The 20800-nt window shown below is 32.8% G+C and overlaps 2 protein-coding genes across 2 annotated transcripts; one reads left to right on the top strand and one right to left on the bottom strand.

Annotated features, from left to right (window-relative positions):
* Positions 1-257: 257 nt before the first annotated feature.
* Positions 258-9105, bottom strand: LOC128392598 (eIF-2-alpha kinase activator GCN1-like). Its single transcript, XM_053352646.1, has 7 exons — positions 8873-9105; positions 7320-8720; positions 7076-7241; positions 2405-7001; positions 2186-2329; positions 826-2109; positions 258-739 (listed from the first exon to the last, which is right to left on the bottom strand). Exons 1-7 carry the CDS (start codon positions 9018-9020, stop codon positions 392-394), a joined length of 8088 nt encoding a protein of 2695 aa, XP_053208621.1. The 5' UTR covers positions 9021-9105; the 3' UTR covers positions 258-391.
* Positions 9106-14079: 4974 nt separating this feature from the next.
* On the top strand, positions 14080-18753 carry LOC128392420 (ATP-binding cassette sub-family G member 4-like). The gene has a single exon (XM_053352446.1). The coding sequence runs from the start codon at positions 15405-15407 to the stop codon at positions 18057-18059; it is 2655 nt and encodes an 884-aa protein (XP_053208421.1). The 5' UTR covers positions 14080-15404; the 3' UTR covers positions 18060-18753.
* The last annotated feature ends 2047 nt before the right edge of the window (positions 18754-20800 follow it).

Here is a 20800-nt window from a genome sequence, read left to right as displayed (position 1 = left end):
TTTTCGATCATTTTAAATGATTATTTTTGTTTTCTTTAATCTTGTATTATCTTCTCATCTTTCATATTTCGTTGAATCATTGGCCTGTTGGTGTTTCTGTCATTTGAAATTTAATCTAATTTCTTGACTTATTTGTGAAAAATTGAGATATTTTTGGATCAATTTTGATCATTTGATTGGCATGAAAACAAAGAGACATTTGCCTATTATGGTTCGAAATGGCGTTCATAAAAAAATCGAGAAGAAAAAGGAGAGAGTTTAGGTTTTGTTACCAAAATTTATCATTTTTTCTTTTTCGAATTAATTAGTTGAGTGTTTAAAGAATCAATTTCAATTTAGCAAAAGGTAAGAGAGATAATTAAGAGAAAATCACAGATTTTTTACAAAGAATTTATGTTAACAATGTATCATCAAATTGTTCTTCTTTAGGTTCTGGTTGATTAATAATTTTCTTCAATGTTTTACTGATACATTCTTGGAGAACCTCTTTTGGCCCCCGATCCAAGGCATTCACTAATTGTTGGGCACATTCATCACCCGATCGCAGTTTCAAAACGGTAACCAAAGCTTGTTCTGAATTGGATCGAACTGCTGTGTTTTTTTCCTTCGTTCCCATCACTAGTAAAGGTACCAAAGACTTTAAAAAGGCCAAAGGAAATGGACATGAGATATTCTTGGTCAAGAAGATTGATGAATTGGCGACTGTTTGTTTAACTTCGTTACTGGCATGATTCATACACTAAAGAAAAAGTAATAAGAAAGGAGATTAATCGTTTGTCACTTGAAATGGAAAAAGAATAAAGAAAAGATGTCAACAATAATTACCCGAGCAAAAGCTGAGACCAATTGTTGAGGTAACTGTTCCTCTTTAGATATTTTGTGAACAAACACATAGGCACATGATTTAACTCCATTACAAACGACTGGAATTCTATCGGCACCTAATTGAGCAAGAATATGTTTAAATAATTTCTCTTCCCATTCAGGAATCAACATTCTTCCAGGTGCTTCCTTGAGGGCGATTCGTAAAGCCACCGATTGACCATGACGACGATTCCAATACGAGGCTGGTTCATCTTCAATTAGATGATCTCGAGCAACGTTTTCTAACTCAGCGTCAGATAAACATTTACAAAGAGTTCCTAGACAAGAAGCGGCTGAATTACGGACATTATCGTTAATATTATCCAATAAAGAGGTTGTTGTGGCCACGATTCCAAGTCGAACATTTTCTGTGATCTTTTCTCCCGCTTTCATTATACCAAGACGAAGAGCATACAACATTGTTTCTCTTAGTGATTGGTCATCACCACCAGTAAACGATTTTATGCTATTGTGAATTTCAGCAAATACTGGATCACAACGAGGATGAATAGCAATTAAATGACTCATTGCATTGGCAGCTCTCAATCTAACAACTCGATTACTGTCACCTAAAGATTTTAGGAAAGTTTGTTGAAGTTGAGGGATAAATGGACGTAAAAATGATCCCGCTTTAGCGAGTAGAAGTGACAATGTATCCAAAACGGAAACTTTAACATTGGATGAATAACGATCACCCAAAATTCTGATTAATGGACCCGCAATGTTAACAACTGACGATTTTAAGGCATCTGGACTAGTTAATTGAATCACTTCTGATAAACCATCAGCAGCCTGTTCTTTTTGCTCAGGATTACCATTGAGAATGGCCTCTCGAAATATCGGTAAAATTGGTGAAATTCCTCTTGCTAAACAGAAACCAGGAAGTAAACTCGAACCTTTCAGATCACTGGCTGCGTGACGAACGGCAGAACGAACTTCACCAAGACAATCAATTTGCTCCTTAGTGTCTAAGCTTTTGGTAACCGAAGCAAAAGCTTCCCAACTTGATTGTAAAACTTGTTCATTAGTATCGGTGAAAAGAAAAATTAAACCTCGAATCAATTGAGGAACCAAAGATGAGAAAGCGGCCTTAGTTTGATGACAATAAACGGATAATAAGCGAATTGCAGCCCGACGAACAGCCGGTGAATCATGTCGAGCAGATTCTAATAGACTATCAATAATTGTTCGAGTTCCTTGTTCATCAACTACAGATAAAATAACCGATTGACAATATTCCAATTCCTGTTAAATCAAAGTGAAAAGAAAATTATTAATCGATAAGGAACAAACAAAAGATTCAATTAATCCGATTAATTACCTGTTTCTCATTATGTGTATCCAGTGATTTACTTAATGACACAAGAAGAGCCGGTAAAATTTTACCTAAATGTTTTGAAAGTGAATCACCAGCAACAGTTGCTAATAATGACAGAGCCCGAGTATTGACAGGAGGAACAATTAACTACAAAGAAAGTGAAACAAGATTCGAAATTGAAAAGTGACGTATGAATAGAAACCAATCGAAATGGTAACTTACCTGTGGAACTAAATAAGGAAGAACAACGCGACTTTTAATCGCCATTACTTGACGAAGACCATCTAATGTAAACTCTCCAACGACTGGATCACCGAGTTGATTTAATAGCGGTGGTAAAATCTCGTCAAGGGCCCGTGAACCAACCGCTGCATGTAGACTATCAAATGTTTTGGCCGCCGCTTGACGCACTTCGGGCAAAGGATCGTACAAAGCTTTGGTGACCGTGGGCACCAACGAGTCAACAAAAGCTTGAACCATTTCTCGACTAGTTGCAGACATAATTTCACTCAAACCGATGCAAACACCTTGTCGCTGATCGGCTCTGTCTGATTTGAGACCTTGCTCAAGGATTGGTATTATTTCCGGTAAAACACGTTCACCAAGCTTTTTAACCAGGTCACCCAAAGTTCGAGCAGCAATTTTTTGTTTATCATAACAATTTGAAGCTAAACAGCCCAAAAGTAAAAGGAAAAGGGTTGGCATAATTTCCTTAAGTGTTTTCGGTGTATTTGAAACAATTACTTTCCAAACATGTAAAGCAGCCTGACGAACGGCTGGTGAAACATCACAACGGCCCATGTAAAGTCCAGAAATGACACGATTTCGTCTTTCCACTCCAAGGCAACTGATGATTGCTTTATATGAGTTCTCAGTTCCAAAGTTATCATCTTCATTAGCTGTTTCAGTTGTCATTTTACCGGAAACACCCGATATCTTGTAAAGGAGATCACCCAACAGTTGGACTGAAGAGTAACGAATCCTCCAGTTTTCATCGAAAAGACCTTGTTCGAGTTGAGGAAGAAGCAATTGAATCGAAGTGTCAGCATACATGTTAACGATTCGTTGACCTGCTTTGAGTGCAGTTTCTCGAACGAATTCACTTTCATCGGCAAGTGCTTTCAAAACTGGATTAATTATCTTATCAATATAAGGAATAAAATCTTGGGTGAAAACCATAGGTAGATAAATGAACAACATAATGTAACCATCTTTTGTATGAGGAGGGATATCGTTGCGCTCTGACATTGTGATGATTTCGGGCATCAAAAGTTCAAGTTTGTCAAGACCTAATCCACCCATTACCTCAGCCAAACCTTGAGCTGCTCCTGAACGGTCGACAGATGATCCATCTGAGGTGAGAGTGGCCATTAACCAAGGCATTAATTGATCTAGAACATCTTCGCCCATCCCCTTGACCATAGCACCTAAAGCACGAGCAGTAGCGGCACGAACCTCTGGATCTGGATCGAGAAGTGACTGCTTGAGACCGGGAATAATTGACGGAAGGTATGGTGACAGATCTTTTTGATCAGTCAACGAATACATATTTCCAATAATTTGAGCAGCCATTTTACGAGTTTCTGTAGATCGATCTTGAAACGCTCTTTGAGTGACCGGCATAATGAGAGCCAGTGAAGGAGCATCAATAAAATGAACAAATTTAGTAATCAACATGGTAGTTAAACATTTATGCGTTTTGTTGGAAGGATCTTGAAGTGCCTCCAAAAGGATTGGTACGATAGACTGAATCTCAGGATTTCGGATAACAGAACCGATCTGTTTAAGCGCCTGTTCACCTGCTTGTTGGACTTTAGGGTGAGAATCAGAAAGAACAGCCATCAATTTGGGAACGATTGATGGAAGACACGAAGATAATTGTTTGGGTGCACAAAATGCCATAGCTCCAAGAAGTTCAATTGATCCTGTTTTGGTTCGCCATGAATCTTGATCCAAAGCATCAAGAAGTGAAGGTAAAACCAATTTAACACCATGGGCACTTAATTTGGTCATGAAAGCCTTAGCAGTATCATCGGTCGCTTTTCTAACCTTGGTACTTGCATCGCCAAAACAAAGTAAAAGATTTGGTAAAATGTGTATAATGTAAGGTTCAAAAAGACGACCCAACATGACACAAAGACGTTCAAAGGCAAACAAAGCGCCTTCTCGATGATTGGCGTTTTTCTTGCTTGTTATTGCTTCCGTTAATGTTTCCATGATTCCAAGTTGTTTTAATGATAAAATACCCAAACCTTTAACAATACCAGCGATACCATGAGCCGCACCTCTACGTTCACCATGTTTATCTGAATCCAAAAGTAATTGTAACAGCTTTTGAACAATTACCGGAGCCTCGTCTTTAAAAGCTGGAATCAGGGGAGGTAAACAATTAGCCACAGCTTCTTGGACAAGTTCTGAAGGTGTTGACAGAGTTTCAATCAATTTAACTACTATTGGTTTAACCTTAGTATCATCTGTTTCCAAATGTCGAGCAAGAGTTCCCATTAGGATGACCACACTTCTCTTGACCATACCGTTTGCTGAATTGTCTTGTGATTTGTCCAAATATTTACGAAGAACATTAATCAGTTGTGTCATACAACGTTTACCATGTTTATCAGCAATTGCTATACCAACTTCCAACATTTGACTTTGAACTTGATCATTACGATCACCAAGTGCCAATGGGATTAAAAAGTTAGCCATTTCCATGACCAGTACATCATTAAGGTGACCAGCGATTTTGGTAAAAACAAGACCAGCTCCAAGCCGAGGTTCATAATTATCAACTTGAATTTCCACATTACCACGATTATAAGGATCTTTAACTGGTGCAGGTGGTTTGGCACGTTCCTTATAATAAGCCATTAATTTGTGTACAGTTAATTTAACTTCATTTGGATAAATTGTTAATAGTCCATCCATAGCAGAGGCAATTGATTCTCTTAAATTAGGTCCAGCTTCATTAAGATCTTCAATAATTGCTATACAAAGAACCTGAGATGGTTGAACTTGAACCATTTCCCAAAATTGTTGAGCTTTACCAACCATCTCTTCAACTGGATCGAAACGTACAACCCAACCTCTTTGTCGAACTGCAGCTCGAACTTTAGCTTCTTTTAATGTTCTAAGATAATCAGCAATTAGAATAAGAGAATCAAGTGAAACATTTCGAATACAGTCAGATTCTCTCTTCAATTTTTCCAGATATAAAAGAAGCTCTTCTCTAGCAGGTTTGGCAAAACCTTCCTCGCCCATTGAAGCTTCGGCAATCGATCTAATTGCTGACATAATTAAAGGTTCGAGGTAAGGAATTGGTTCTTCGAGAAAAGTATACAAAGTTTGTAGCGCTTCGAATCTTGGTAAATATTGTGGATTTTTAAGGAAAGCGCTTTCATCTATTTGATCGTATTCGTCAATTGTTGGTTCCTCGAAACGCATCTTTGAATGTTCAATAATTATCTCTAAACATTTCTCGATTATTCTAGGATCTTTTTTATCACATTTAATCAGGTGACCAAAAAGAGGGAAACAATAAGCAAAAGCTGGAGCAGTGAATCTTGTGTATGCAACTGAGGCCAATCGTTTGTCATATTTATCTCTTGATTGTGGTGGGCAAGTTTTCTCATAAATATAGTCAATTAATTGTTCCGTAGCAGTTGAATCATCTTCTTTTAACCATTTCTCATCTATCGGATAATAGGGAGTAAGTGCTCTTAAAATGGCATAACCAATTCGCTTATCAAATCCATAAGGTGAATTGTTGAACAGGAAGGAACAATCGGAAAGAGAGATAAATGCTTTCGAAATGATTTCGGAGCATAATGGAGATTGTAACAGGTTAGTTAGAGATGGAATTACTTTTGATACTCTGAAAGCGGTATGCATTTTATTTCCATCAACCAGGGAATCAAGATAATTAACAGCAATCATTAAATCATCGTGAAGAGTTTGTAAACGAGAGCGAATACTTGATTCCTTTTCTAATTGTGCTTTTTTGGCAGCTATTTGTTTCTCATTAAGAGGTTCCTCTTTGTTTGGATTTTGTTTCTTTCTTTTCGCTTCGATTTCTCTTCGTATTTCAAGATCAGCTAATTGTTCCTTGTAAGAGTAAAGTTTATTCTCTCTTTTTATGTTCTTTGTTTGAGTTTCCTCTTTTAAAGCTTCGATAACACTTTTATCCCATAATTCACCTTCAGGATATTTGAAGATTTCATATTCTTCAACGGTGATTATATTAAGATCAGGATTATTAAGAATTTCAACAGTTTTACTCAAAATTCGGTCCATAAATTGATCAGGAAAATAGCAAACTAAACTTTTTATGCAATTACATTGAAGATCAATATTTTGCTTCTCAGAGTAAATGGATTCACACAAATCACCAGCAATTGAAATGATCATTGATTCAACTTTACTTGGATCGGCGAGTTTCTTAACCAATGTTATCCAAAGTTTGGGTTCAGCTTCGAAAAGCACTGGAACATGAGATGCAGTGAAAGCGGCGACCAAAGTTTTGGCAACAGCATTTTCAGACAATTTACCAGCAATTAAACTTGAACTAAGAATACAGTTTATTAAAGCTGGTATATTGATTGCTCTTTCAGGAGGTGTAACATTGGTTTCAGTTTCCTCTTTAATTGTAATCAATGGCTTCTCATATTTTTCAAAAATCTCTTTGAAACTTGTCATTAATGACGAGAAAAATTCAGTCTCGCACAAATTGTTTAATAAATTGCGACAAACTTTAACTGCTTGTTTACGGACCTCATGCGAATTGGGAGTAACCATCAGATGAACCAAGGGAGTTGTTAATAAACTAGATGAAAAAATTGAACAAATAATCAAATTTAGAGATTGACAGAAATTTTAAATTGTAACCAATCAACTAACCTGATATTATCTTTAACTTTAGACTCATAATTAAGACACATTTGTTCAATGAAAGAAATTAACATAAGTTGAGCCGAGGCGTTTGATTGATTAACAAATTTACCAAGTAGAAAAGGTAATTTATTTAAATCAAGAAGTCCATTCATCGTTGATTTGTATTTTGTTTCTGTAAACGGAAAGCAAGGAAAAAGATGAAACAATTAAACAATTGATTTAGATGATAATCAAAACAATAAATTCTCACCTAATTGTTTGTCTTTACAAAAGGCTCTAATTACAATGACAGCGGCATAAAGACCTTCGGTGACCAGAGGTAACTGAGTGACCGAAGCATTGAAAGCTTTACCAGCTGATGTTGTGAGTAAATCAAGTAAACCATTAACTTGATTAACATTACTATCATTAAAGGCACCATTTAAACAGCCAAAATAAGCACTTTTGGCAAAAGGCTGAGCCGTTTTTGAATTAGCGATCTCCTTGATTCTTGTAATCAAGGGAGTCGGGATTGGACCAACGGTAATCCGATTACACCAGAGTTGCATTTGACTACACCCATGAACGATGGTTCCTTCATGAATTTCAATTTTTAAAAAAGTTAACAATTGTTGACATGCTTGGTCACTTAGTGCAGATGAAGATGGACCCGCTTGGACACTATGGTTACTTAAAGCACCAATACCACTTAGAGCTCCGTATCGTTGGGTGAGAACGGACAATTTACCTTCGGAACCATTTAGAATACCAAAGTAAAGTTTCAATAGTGATTCAATTGCCGTTGAATCTGAACATTGAATCGCTAAATTTTGTGAACCATTTATGGCAATTTTAATGAGATCCTCTTCCTTTGAGATTAGTGAGACACCAATCATCTTACCAAGTTCAACAGCGTAAGGACTCAGGTCGAGGGATAAATTTTTGATCAACTTGGTGACCAATTCCAAGGCAATCTCAGGATTACGAAGAACTGATCTCTGTAAACCAGGTAACAATTTACTTTTAAATTCCTCGTGGTTGATTTGACGTAACACTTGAGAACCTCCTTGGGTTAAAGCGTCAACGGGTAATTTAGTCTTAGAAACGGTTATGTGTTTAAGGAAAAAATCAACAATTATCCCTTTGTAGGTTGATATTAAATCGTTTCGCTTATTTTGTGACAATACTTGAAAAATATAACCCCAAAGGACAAACAGGTAAATACTTGATGAAGGTGTAACTTCAATTTTTGACAATTCCAAGGCATAGTCTTCAATTGGATAGGATGTTGTCCAAAATGATTTGAATAATTTACATGTTTGCACGAGCAGAGATTTACTTTGTGAACCAGAGATGACAAATACTAGAAAACCTTGTAAATCAATTAGATTAACTCTCATCTCTTGATCCATGGCAGTTATGGTTACATTTGAAAGTAAACTTATCCAATGAAAGGCGGATAAACAAATACGAGCCGAAGCAAAATTTGTCTGAATATTACGAGAATCTTTAAAATAATTGACCAAACATTTGACCAAAGCCTTGGAGGTTGATTCAGGGTAAGTTAAGATTAACGATTTAAGAAAATTAATCACCAAAAGTCTAGATTTACGATCCTGGTACCGGATCAATGTTGATGTTAGTAAATCACATACTCTCCTAATAAGTGGACCTGTCAAAAGAAACAAGAAAAGAAAGACAAATTTACAACTGAAAGTGTCACAAGAATATAAAAATGGGAAGAAAAATATTCAACAAATCAGTTGAACAATTAAAAAATTTCCAAAGAAACAAAGAAAAATGGAGAATAGAAAATAATCTTACCCAATGTTGTCTCATTGGAACTGTTGTTTTCCTCTAATAAGACTTTGTGTAGATCAGAAAATAACAATTTTCTCTCCTTTAAACTCGCAGAGTTAATTCGATTAGGTAATGACCGAATAGAATCAAGGCCATTAATCACTTGTGTCATATTTAAATAGTTAATTGTTATCTAATTAGAAGGAACAATCAAACCGAAAACCATTTGTTTTCCTTTTCAATATTTTCACAGTGAGAAAAACGTGGCATCGGATTGGCTGCGTTTGAGTTTTTCTTTTGCTCTTTTAAACCGGTAACCGGGTAATTCAACTGTTCTTAATTTCTAAATGATTAATTTACTTTCTAAATTCTAATAGAACCGAATAGAAATGTTAATTGTTAACATTCAACCGACAATTAAGGTTCTGATGAGTTAAATTCCGTTTTTTTACTTGAATCACATATCCATCAAAGGAAATTTCATTCTAATTTCTTGTTAATTTTTTTGCCGTTTTTTGTTGTATTATCCAAGTTTGATTAACATCCTATGGATTTTTGGATTATCAATATAATCCTAATTTGGAGGAAACAATTAGCTGATTATGAATTCGATAATCTTACTTTAATTGTTTTTCAGATAATAACAGGGTTAAGATGATTATATACTTGTTGGTGTGTTGGTGAATTGAATTTAACACTTGATTGATTAAAAGTGTTAATTGTGATTATTATTCATAACGTAGTTATTAAGGCAATACATCAATTTAAAAGTAACAATTAAATTAATTTACTGTGTTAGTTTGTTGGCTTTCCACTTACAGGATTTAATTAAATCGTCGGTTACAATTTCGATAGATATTTAATTATATTGTCGATTCAGTTTTTGCTACGTGAGATATTTTGACAGAATAATCAAATTAAATGATTGAAAAATCACTCGAATACTGGTAAATAATAGTAAAAAGTTATTGAGATGATTGTAATTGCAATTTTAATTGTAATTGTTTCCAATTAAAACAACAAGTTTCTTTGTCAAGTCTATTATTTAAACTCAATAATGACAATTAAGATCCAACTGATATTCTGATCAAATGATATTAATAAATGAGAGTCTATCCAGCCAAAGACTTTGAGTTTGCAACCACTTTCTTAATCATTCACGAAATTAACGATAATCAATTAAAGATAACTTTTGATATCTAATCAGTTGACCATTTTAAGACTTAATCACTTGAATTAGTCGACAAACTTATCATCACATCTCTGGGTTAATTGTATCTCTCATTGATTATATTCAACTGCGTGAATGATTTAGAAAGTGGTTGCAAACTCAAAGTCTTTGGCTGAATTTGATCAGATTAATGATTTAACTCAGTTGGTCATTTCCAGAACAATGTAGTCTTAATTGTAACAATCAAAGATTCCTGGTAATTTAATGAGTGTAAAGTCAAATAATCAATTCAATTGCATTGTATCAAACTAATCAAGTGAGTTTATCATTCATATCAGTTGAGATTTGATTTGAGGAAGCAACAAGTTTAACAATCTTGTTGAAGTTATTACTGGATTAAAGTAAATCAACTGATTTGAATCAACTAATTGGTGTGAAAAAACTCATCTTAATCATAATAAGAAATTGACAGTTTCAAAATGATTAATTGATTTAACAAACAAGTTGATATTTTGACAATAAAAAAAAAAAGATGAAGAGACAAACAATCAATAAAAGTGAAAGTGATTAACTTAAACGGGTCAAAATCACAATATCAAAGTTAATCAATCTCACTTGATCAAGCAAGCAATTTAAATCAACAACAACAATACATTTAATGATGGATTGGATAAAGGTACGATACTGAACAATAACAATCAACAATTAACCAAATTGATGTAACAATTAATATACTGATTATAAAAATTCACTCTCATCACTAACCCATTTTTTTTCATTACAATTCCAACCCTTTTTGTTAATTACAATCAGTTAACAGTGAACAATTTAACTTTATATTGTAATTGAATCAAATATGATTATAAACTAATTGATATAATAACATTACCAAAGTTAATAAACACTCAAGATGATTAATATATTGATATAAATATCAACACTTAATTTGGATGAAAAGTTTTGCTTGACAATTAGAAAGTTTTTCGTTTAATTATCAAACTAAATCAACTAATCAACTCTATTTTCAGGTCATTATTATCATGATTATTATTATCACCGTTCAAGGCCGTTCAAAGTACAACAATTAAAGGTAAAAACAACAATCAATTTATTGGGAGAAAGTTAAAAAATAAACTAATCATACTTGTAACTATCAACAATTAACAAACTGCAACACCAAGTAATAAGTAAATTAAATTGTATCAATAGTTACTAATTGAGAGTAAAAACAATAAACTAATTTTCCAATAGTAAAAGTTTACAATTAACTTTTAGTCTGTTAAATTCAGTTAACAATTAAGAAACTTTTTCTTGGTCAAGTTAAACACATTCAAATATACAATTTAATTACTAATCAATTAACTCAATTGTTATAGTTAATTTTTTTTTACAATGTTAATTGATTAATTGATTAACATTTTCTGACATTATTTGACAACAACAATTTAATTTTCCTTGAAATAAATTGTAAACAATTTAGTAAACTAAGAAGATAGAGAATTAAAAGAAAAGAAAATGATTAGATTGATTATTCTAACATAGATTAATAATTAGTAATTAACTACAATTAACAATAACACGTATTTAAATTGTTGAAGGATTTTTGGGAACCCACAACTTGATTAACTATTAGCTTAACAATTAACAAGGTTAAATAATTTGTAAATTGTTTTCTCTCTGAACTTAATTCATATACATTTTGTTGAGCTCTTCCAATGACCAGCGGCTATTTAATCCGCTTTGAGGTCACTTGATTGTCTTTGACAATCAACTAATCATCATGTTGATTATAAACAAAAACCATAATCATAACGATTAGTTTCATCTATCTCAATGTTAATTGTCAAGGTTAGGATATCCTTTTTTTTGTATATTATTATTTGTTACAATCAAAGTTAATTGTTAACTGTCAATTATAATTGTTACCTACCTGGTCCCCAATATTTAATTATCTTGGAAATGATTAAAAAACTAATTAATTCAATTAGTTTTTCGTTTCAATATAAAGTTCATTAAACTTAAAATCAAATTGTAAAATTGATTTGATTTTATTAACTCAGTTTAATTGTTTAAATCATTCATCATAATCATCTTGATTTGTGATTTGTTTGATTAGATTGGTGATTTATTATTAATTTTGATGTAATTTAGTATTAAATTAATCACAATCCAAGGTGATTAGTATGGTAATCCCATAGATGACAACTAACTTTGATTTAATTTACTAATTACGAAAATTGTATTGATATAATTAACGGATTAAAGTAAAATGATTAACCATTATATCAAGTTTCAAGTTTTAATTGTTACATTGATGATTCAAACATTTGACTTTCATTAATTTCAAGGTAATTGGGACAAATCACAATTAACCTTTCAAGGTTTTGATAGTTGATTAAGGGAAGAGATTAATTGTTAATAACAATTAACCTGGCTAAGTGTTGATTAAATAAAACGACAAATTGTCACAAATTTAATCAAATACAATTAACTTTTATTTTGTTCAAGTTAAAGGTTAATAAATTGAAACAATTTAATCAACAGGTAAACAGACAAAAAATCAAATCAAATGAAAGACCAAAATTATATTTACAATTAGATTCTAATTGAGATGATTAAATGTAATTTAGTTGATTTAATTTCAAGCCTAATAAAATATAATAACTTTTATAATAGTTATCTGACAATCTAAAGGTAAAATCATAAGCTGATTTCAACAATTAAGGTAACAATTTATGTTAACAAATTGTAATGAGTTAATAACGGAAAAAACTATTTGATTGTGAAAATTATAATATAACATTTTCTTAATAACAATTAGCTTTATTATTATTTTTTCGCATACAAAGTAAATTAATAATAATGTTTAAGAATAAGCTAATGAACTAATTAGATCTAATTAATCCCAGTTAATTAGAACCTAAATCACTCGAACGGAAGATATTTCAAGATGAGAGAGAGAGAGAGAGAGAGAGAGAGAGAGAGAGAGAGAGAGAGAGAGAGAGATGGAAATGATTTCGAAAGTGAAAGTTTATGATCAATGTTTTTTTCTTCGAAAGAATAAGAAAAAAAGATGAGGAAGAAGAAATTGATGATGAAGATCAAGCCGATTTTTCATCTTTCTCTTTCTTTTCCGATTATGATTCTAAAACGATGATGACCTGATTACAGGAAGGATAATCTTCTTCCGTGATATTGAAACTCGATGAATGAAAACACCATCACCTGAGTTGGTATTTCACTCTCACTTATCTTCCTCTCTCTCTCTCTCTCTCTCTTCTTCCCATCATCATATCAATATCACCATCAGCATCCTCATCATCACTATCATTATCAACATTAACCATCAGCTCTTTTTATTTCCTTCTCTTTTTTTATCTTAATTACATTTCCATCCAAAAAAGTGATCATCATCATCATCACCATGATAGACATGATGGTTACTGATTGATTCATCACCAAAATGTATGCTAATTAAACCATTTAAATCTAATTGCAATGAGAAACGTCAAATTGATTCATTTTGTTAAAATGATGAATACCAAGAGTTTGTTTTTTTTTCATCAATCAGGTTTACCTTGTCAAAATTATTGATTAATCACTAATCCATTCCCATTATCGATTTAAAAATATCGTCATTGCCTTTGTATGGATTAACAATTAGATTTAGATTTCCCCGTTATTCATGTTAATCAATTGTAATGATTACTGGTTAACCAATGTAAACATAATAACAAACAACGAAAAGAAAAAAAAATCAAAAAGAAGAAGCAGAAAATGATCACTTTGAATTAGAAACAAGTTGTACAGTTAAAATGTGAAGGAGAATCAACAATCAACAATCAACTTAATTAACGAGTTATCCCGACCTGGCATAAGCCGTTATATGATTAACGATAATAAATACAAATTGATTGAACGAAAAGAAAGTAAGAAAAGAAAGTGAAATAGGAGGAAACCAGAACTCGATTCGAGTTCTAATTCAACCTTCTAAGGCCGTGCACAACCGCAATCTATCATGACGATGATGATGATGATGATTAAATGGTATATTGAAAATGTGATGAAAAAAAGAATAATAAAAATAAAAAGTTTTTCCATTTCGAAAGAGAGAAAGAGAGAGAAAAAAAAACTTTATATAAAATAAAAAGTTCGAGGAAAGTCAATCACCAGTTACAACGTAGGTAGAGACAAATAAACAACAACAATTAAGTAGATGATTAAGATTAATTTGGCTTTGATTGTGTGAAAATCTATGATCAACATAATGAAGTTACTATTTAATCAATTTGACAACCATAGTCTTTTAATAACAGTGAGTGAACTTTGAATTAATCACCATTGGTAATAATATTGTATTGTCATCAGTTAATCGTCAACAATTAACAGTGAATGAGTAAATTGTTTTCTTTACCAATTGCAATCAATTGCGTGTTTACATGTTTAATCAAATCACGAAACAATTGGTAGTCCAAATTGTTGACGGAAATGTTTTTCAACGGCCTTGCCCTTACATCTTAACCCAAATCAATAAGAAAAGTTGACAACAGTTAATCAAAAGTTTCGATATTATTTCGTGTTTACAATTTAAATAATCATTATAATTAAACTGCTACTTATTACTAGTCTCATTCACTTATATTACTTTCTTCCTCATCCTCATCATTATCACAACAACAACAACAACACCAACACCAACATCGTACATCATATTATCCACTTACGAAAAAAACTTTTTTGTTCCGTTAAATTGATCGGCCGAACTTGATGTTCTCAGTATCTATCGTTCTCCCTCAGTTTATCTTCATCTTCTTCCGCCGCTCTCAATCTCCATCATCATCATCACTTTTCCCTCTCTCATATTGAAAGATAATCACAACAACAACAACATCTCGTCATCCTCAATAAAAGAAAGAGAGAAAGAAAGAGAAAAGAAAATTTTTCTTCTTCTTCATTTTTGTGGCCAAATTGTTTCTCTTTCTCACTTTTCTCCTTCAGACTAAATTAAACTTCGGCTTTAGTTCATCAAATTATTCAATTCATTTGTTCAAGTTTCCGGAAAAGTGATCACACAACTAACGGTACTTGTTAATTCAGTTAGTAAATTCTAAAAACTTCCTTTCTTTTTCATCTTAATCATCATTATCATCATCATAATCTCCTTCCCGTTATACTTGAAGAAGAAAAAATTACCTTCCTTTTTGATTCTAATCAACTGTTGGTCCACTTGAATTAACTTTTAATTTCTTTAATTCATTTGGTGTTGCCAATCATCGAGTTCTAATTTGAATTGTTCATCTTATCAACTCATATTACTTATTTTTTTTTGCTTCTCACTGTTCATCAATCGATACCCTTGATACTTGATTACGAAAGTCAACCAATATGGACCCGGAACTGGGATCCGAGAGACACTCAGTTAGTATTCAATTAACTAATTCACTTGATGATGATTTAAACATTTCCACCGATGTTAACTGTAAACCTCCGCCAATGGTTGAAACTGTTGCCGTTGTGTCCACCGTTGTGACCAATACAAATGATCATGTAACCAATTTAATGTTATCACCTTCATCATTATCCTCACCACAATCACCTTCATCCTCATCAATCATTGTAGTTTCATCTTCATCAATTAAAAAATCAGCCACAAAAACAATATCAGATTCATCATCAACCATTTCAACCATATCGACAGTTTCATCTTCAACATCATCCTCACCACCACCCACTCCAACTACTTTACCTCTTCACTCCAGTTTACATCGAGGATCATCACCTCGACTTTCACTCGAATCCTCTGGTTCAACGAAAAGTGGTTCAGTTGCATCTTCGACCTCTTGTCCATCATCAAATAGAACCTCTTTCCTGGCGGAAGCTGTTGCTTACTCGGATGGACAGTCCAACGCTTCCGGTAACATTTGTAGCCTTGTTTGGAAAAATTTAACCTACACCATTGAATCGTCTAAATGGTCATTTTCCGCTCCCTGTGGTTTTAAAAGGTCAACAAGTAAGAAAGTAATTTTCTCAGGTCTATCAGGTGAAGTTAAATCAGGCCAGTTAACAGCGGTTATCGGACAATCAGGTGTAGGTAAATCGACTCTCCTTGAATCTATTGCTGGACGACGGAAACAAGGATTAAAAGGTGAAGCTTATCTTAAGTTTGCTGGATCAACTTCGGGCAGGATTGGGAATTCGGCTCAAGTTTCATTTATTCCCCAGAAAGATGCTCACCTTCCCTGTCTAACGGTAAAAGAGACACTTATGTATGCATCGAGATTGAAAAACTCTAAATCCGCTCGAAGAGCCGTTTCAAGGTGTAAGAAACTTGCATCGTTTGATTTTCTCACTGAAATGGATTATCACAATTACCTGATTACACAAGTTCAAAAAGACCTTTGCTTGGGCCGTTGTTGGGATGTCAAAGTTTCCCGATGCTCAGGGGGCGAGATTAAACGTCTCTCAATGGCAGTTGAACTAATTTCCAATCCCAAGGTGATCATTTTAGACGAACCGACAACTGGACTTGATTCAACTTCAGCTTTCCATTGTATTGAAGTTCTTAACTGTCTTACCGAGATGGAATCGCCTCCAGGCATAATTGCCTCCATTCATCAGCCCAGCTCAGAGCTGCTTAATCTGTTTCACAATGTTTACGTTATCGGTGCTGGTGGTAGATGCATTTACTTTGGTCCAACTGATCAATTGGTCAGTCATCTTGCCTCAAATGGTCTACATTGTCCACTTTACCATAACCCGGCAGAATTTATTGTCCATGTGGCCTCAGGTCGATACGGAGAGAAAGTATTGAACAATTTAGCGACCGCACAAACGGACTCATTTGAAAATCTTCATATTGCCATTAAATCAGAAGAGATCGACATGGATGTTGACAAGATTGATGTTAAACGACTTTACCAGGAAAACAATCGCAAACAACATCCAACCTGTAATCATATTGGCCTTTTATTAACTCGAACCTGGAAATCGACGATACGACAGCCAATGTTAACTTGGCTTCGTTTATCTCAATACCTTTTGGTTGGACTAATTTTATCTTTTCTTCATAATTATAAAATCGGTGAGCTTGATGGTTGTTACACCGATGTCCTAAGAAATGCAAGCGCTTTTTCGGGCGAACACAATTATGGTCAACTTTTAGCTCGAATAAATGACAATACAGCAACAATTTACTTCGCACTAATGTTCCTTATCGGCGTGGCCATCGTACCAACCGTTTTAACCTTTCCCAGTGAAATAGCAGTAATTTTCAACGAAAGGCACAATGGTTGGTATTCATCTTTCTCTTATTATATCGCTAAAATCATGGCGGAAACACCCTTGTCAGCGGCACTTCCTTTCCTGTTTTCGGCGCTATTTTACTATATAACTGGCCAAATACCCGAATATGGTAGATTTATGCTCTTCTACCTGATCATTTTCTTACTTTCCATCATTGGTCAAACTATTGGTCTAATCATGGGAACTATTTTCATGGACGATCCGCCGTCAGCCGTTTTCATGTCCATCTCAACACTTTGTCCAATCTTTATTGTCGGCGGGTTTCTCCTTCGAGAATCAATACTGGTCTGGTTCCTTAAACCTCTCTGGTACCTTTCTTATGTTCGCTATGGTTTCTCATCGATAATTGTCGCTCTCTATGGATTTGGTCGATGTGGCACCGAATATAAAACACCATTAAGACGATCGGTTATACCACAATTAACCCAATTGATCCAAGATGAAGATATCGGCTGTGTTTATGATCAATACCAATTAAATTCTGATTGTTTTGATGATGTCCTTCGCGAATGTAATACCACCATGGATTACATTTATAAGGCCACAATCGGACGAGAGGAAAATCGTTTCTCCGCTTCACTTGACCAATATGACGGATCTTTTGTAATGTCCTATTACGAAGTGACCAATACTCAATTTCATGTCAACATCGTAGTCCTTATTTTATATGCATTAGCTTTAATTATCATTAATTATTGGATTCTAATTTTCAAGATAAAAAGGAAAATCAAGAAATAGAATCAAATTAATATATTAAAATCTAACAATCAAATGAAACAATTGAAATGAACAAGTAAAAACCAATCAACAAATCAACTGACAGAATTAAAAAATTTGTAGTTCATTGATTGTGATTATCAGTCAGTTAATTAGATTATATTTGCCAAATTATTGATTCTTTTCTCACCAATAATTAACTTTCTTGTACATATACACCTTGATTGTTGTGATTTCATATATTCATCATAATGTAAGCCAATTTTTACAACTTCAATTTTAATTAACTGCTGTTTTATCATCACCATCAACATTTAATTACTCGATTAATGAAACAATCATCATTCAAATCAATCGTTTTTGTATTTTCATTCATCTCTTTACCAATTTCAATATCAATGAAACTTTTTTCCAAACTAGGTCATCATAACTACCATCAAGTTAATCAAGATGACTTGATCATCCTCATCCTCATCCTCATCTTCATCTTCATTAATATCATCAATTTCTTCACAATCTTCTTCCTTGTCTTTCTCTCTTTTTTATTAATCTTTCATTCAACTTATCACTTTTTCCTAATTACAAAAATATTGATAAAATGTAATCAATTCATTTCCATTTTTCATCGTCATCAGTAAAATTATTTTACTCACTAATTCACAATTCAATGAATAATAAACAATTAAGGTTGATAAAATCATAACAATCAACTGCTCTAATTATCAAAGATAATCATTAAAAATGAAATTAACTTTTATTTAAAAACATTTTTGGTTCTTATTTACACCAAACAGGATGACCATTTTAAGAGATTCTTAGTATTATGATACCTTAATCCTAACTTAATCCTTCTGTGATTATCAGCACCTACAAAATGTACGTGAATGGCTCAAACATGGTCACGAAAAAAAGTCTTTATAAATATTAATTGATTAAATTCAATTATTGGTAAGTTAATTGCTCATTTTTCAACAACTTCATGAGTATTTCCTTTTCATTGTGAGCAAAAGTTTTGTATTGTTTGACTCAATCTAATCAGGTAACAATTTACTGTTATAATAGTGGTTCAGTTACCTTAACTTTAAACTGGTAATTGGACAATCTAACAATGAAATGATTATTTGAAAGATTTTTTAATCATGAAACCTTGAAAACATTGAAACATCAGTTTTCCTTAGTTATAATTCAATCAAATTGCGTTTTTCTTTATCAAAATTATCGTAATCACTTTAATTAGCCAACTAATATATTGTATGAGCTATTTTTAAAGTGTCATTTAGAAAATTGTTTATATTGAGGGAAATAAAATAATTCTTTAGATAATCAATTATTATTAATATAAAGTTGACAAAAGTTCTTGTACTCTAATCTTTTTTTATTATGAATGAAATGAAGATCTGATGTATAAATTGGGTTATTTGATGGCTTTTTTGAATTGATTTCTTGCATTATCACAACTTGACTTGGATTAAAACGATGTTATTAACAATCGTTTAGACCATTAGCACTATTTAGCATAAGCGTAAGTTGATCAGTTTCACTTTTTACCACCAACAATACTCATATCTTCAATTTGGTCTGAATTAAGAGCTCCACTTTTACTTTGAGTAGATTGAAAAGATCTAGCGAAATCACCATTACTACCATCATTAGTATTTGTGAATCCATTTTGCTCACGACGAATACGTTTTTCAGCAGCTTGACTCACACCGAGCACCATAGTGAAAAGGACGAGAATGTACATGAAGATGAAAGATGAAACTTTAATGAAATTCATAATCAAATTAACAGTTAAGGTTCAAAGAGTAAAAAAAGAATCAACTGATGAACGTGAACTGATACTCTATCTGAAAGATGATTCTTTTTATACTAAGAATTGTTTTCCATTTAGGTTAATTATTCATTTTATTAGTTCAGTTATTTACGTTGTAGAAAAAGCTGATCACTCGAACGATTTTATTCCAATGACGATGTGTGTAGTTCCAAGTGAATAATATTAGATATTAAATAGAATTTCATGATAAATGTTGCTATTGATCACTATTTAAATATTAAAGTACATTTAATGATGACTAATGTTTGACGAACAACTGAATCAAAGAAATTTAGGTAGAATCAAGTGCTGTCGTTAATTATCATTAACTTAATTCTTCTTGTTGATAGTAAAACTGAAAGAATACTTTCATCACTTTGACATTTTCTCGATTGAGTGGAAACCAAATTAATTGGAATATCATTGGAACACAAAAAAAAATTAACTTGACAATTATTAATATCAAAATTGAACAAAGTTTATTTATTCAAATAAAGTACATAGAATATCATAATAATCAGTAAGCATCAAGTGTACAAGTATAACTCAAGTACTCACTGTAACATGGGTTAATGGGTTTTAAGATCTTTTGCTTAGTTGCCATAATTATTCAGTAACCTTGGGAATTCTGCTGTCAACAAGAGGACCGAGGCCACCGGCAGAAACTCACCACAACCATAAGCAATTTGACTGATACTTAGAACCAAAGTAACGATGACAATAATAAACAAGAAGAGTTGAGATGAAATTTTGGTGAAATTCATGATTTTATCGTTAATACTTGATTTGAATTGATTTATAATGATAAAAATTAATTGGTTTACTGATGAATCGCGATTGATAAACAGTCTAAACAATTAATTTTTATGAGAAAATCGATTCTTTTACATTTCAATTTGATATTTACGATTCATTTGGTTAACAATCACATCTGATTACTATCAACTGA

This window comes from Panonychus citri, unplaced genomic scaffold (genome assembly GCF_014898815.1).
Source record: "Panonychus citri isolate SS breed McGregor unplaced genomic scaffold, ASM1489881v1 Contig00136, whole genome shotgun sequence".
In the NCBI taxonomy this organism is placed as follows: domain Eukaryota; kingdom Metazoa; phylum Arthropoda; class Arachnida; order Trombidiformes; family Tetranychidae; genus Panonychus; species Panonychus citri.
This window is presented reverse-complemented; position numbering and strand designations above follow the sequence as displayed.

Excerpts from the sequence above, each read along its gene's own strand:
- LOC128392598 (XM_053352646.1), bottom strand. The coding sequence starts at position 9,020 with ATGACACAAGTGATTAATGGCCTTGATTCTATTCGGTCATTACCTAAT. Across the intron at positions 7,242-7,319 it reads TTGTAAAGACAAACAATTAG|AAACAAAATACAAATCAACG; the intron begins GTGAGAATTTAT and ends TTCCGTTTACAG. Across the intron at positions 7,002-7,075 it reads AAAGTTAAAGATAATATCAG|TTTATTAACAACTCCCTTGG; the intron begins GTTAGTTGATTG and ends TTTTTCATCTAG.
- LOC128392420 (XM_053352446.1), top strand. The coding sequence starts at position 15,405 with ATGGACCCGGAACTGGGATCCGAGAGACACTCAGTTAGTATTCAATTA.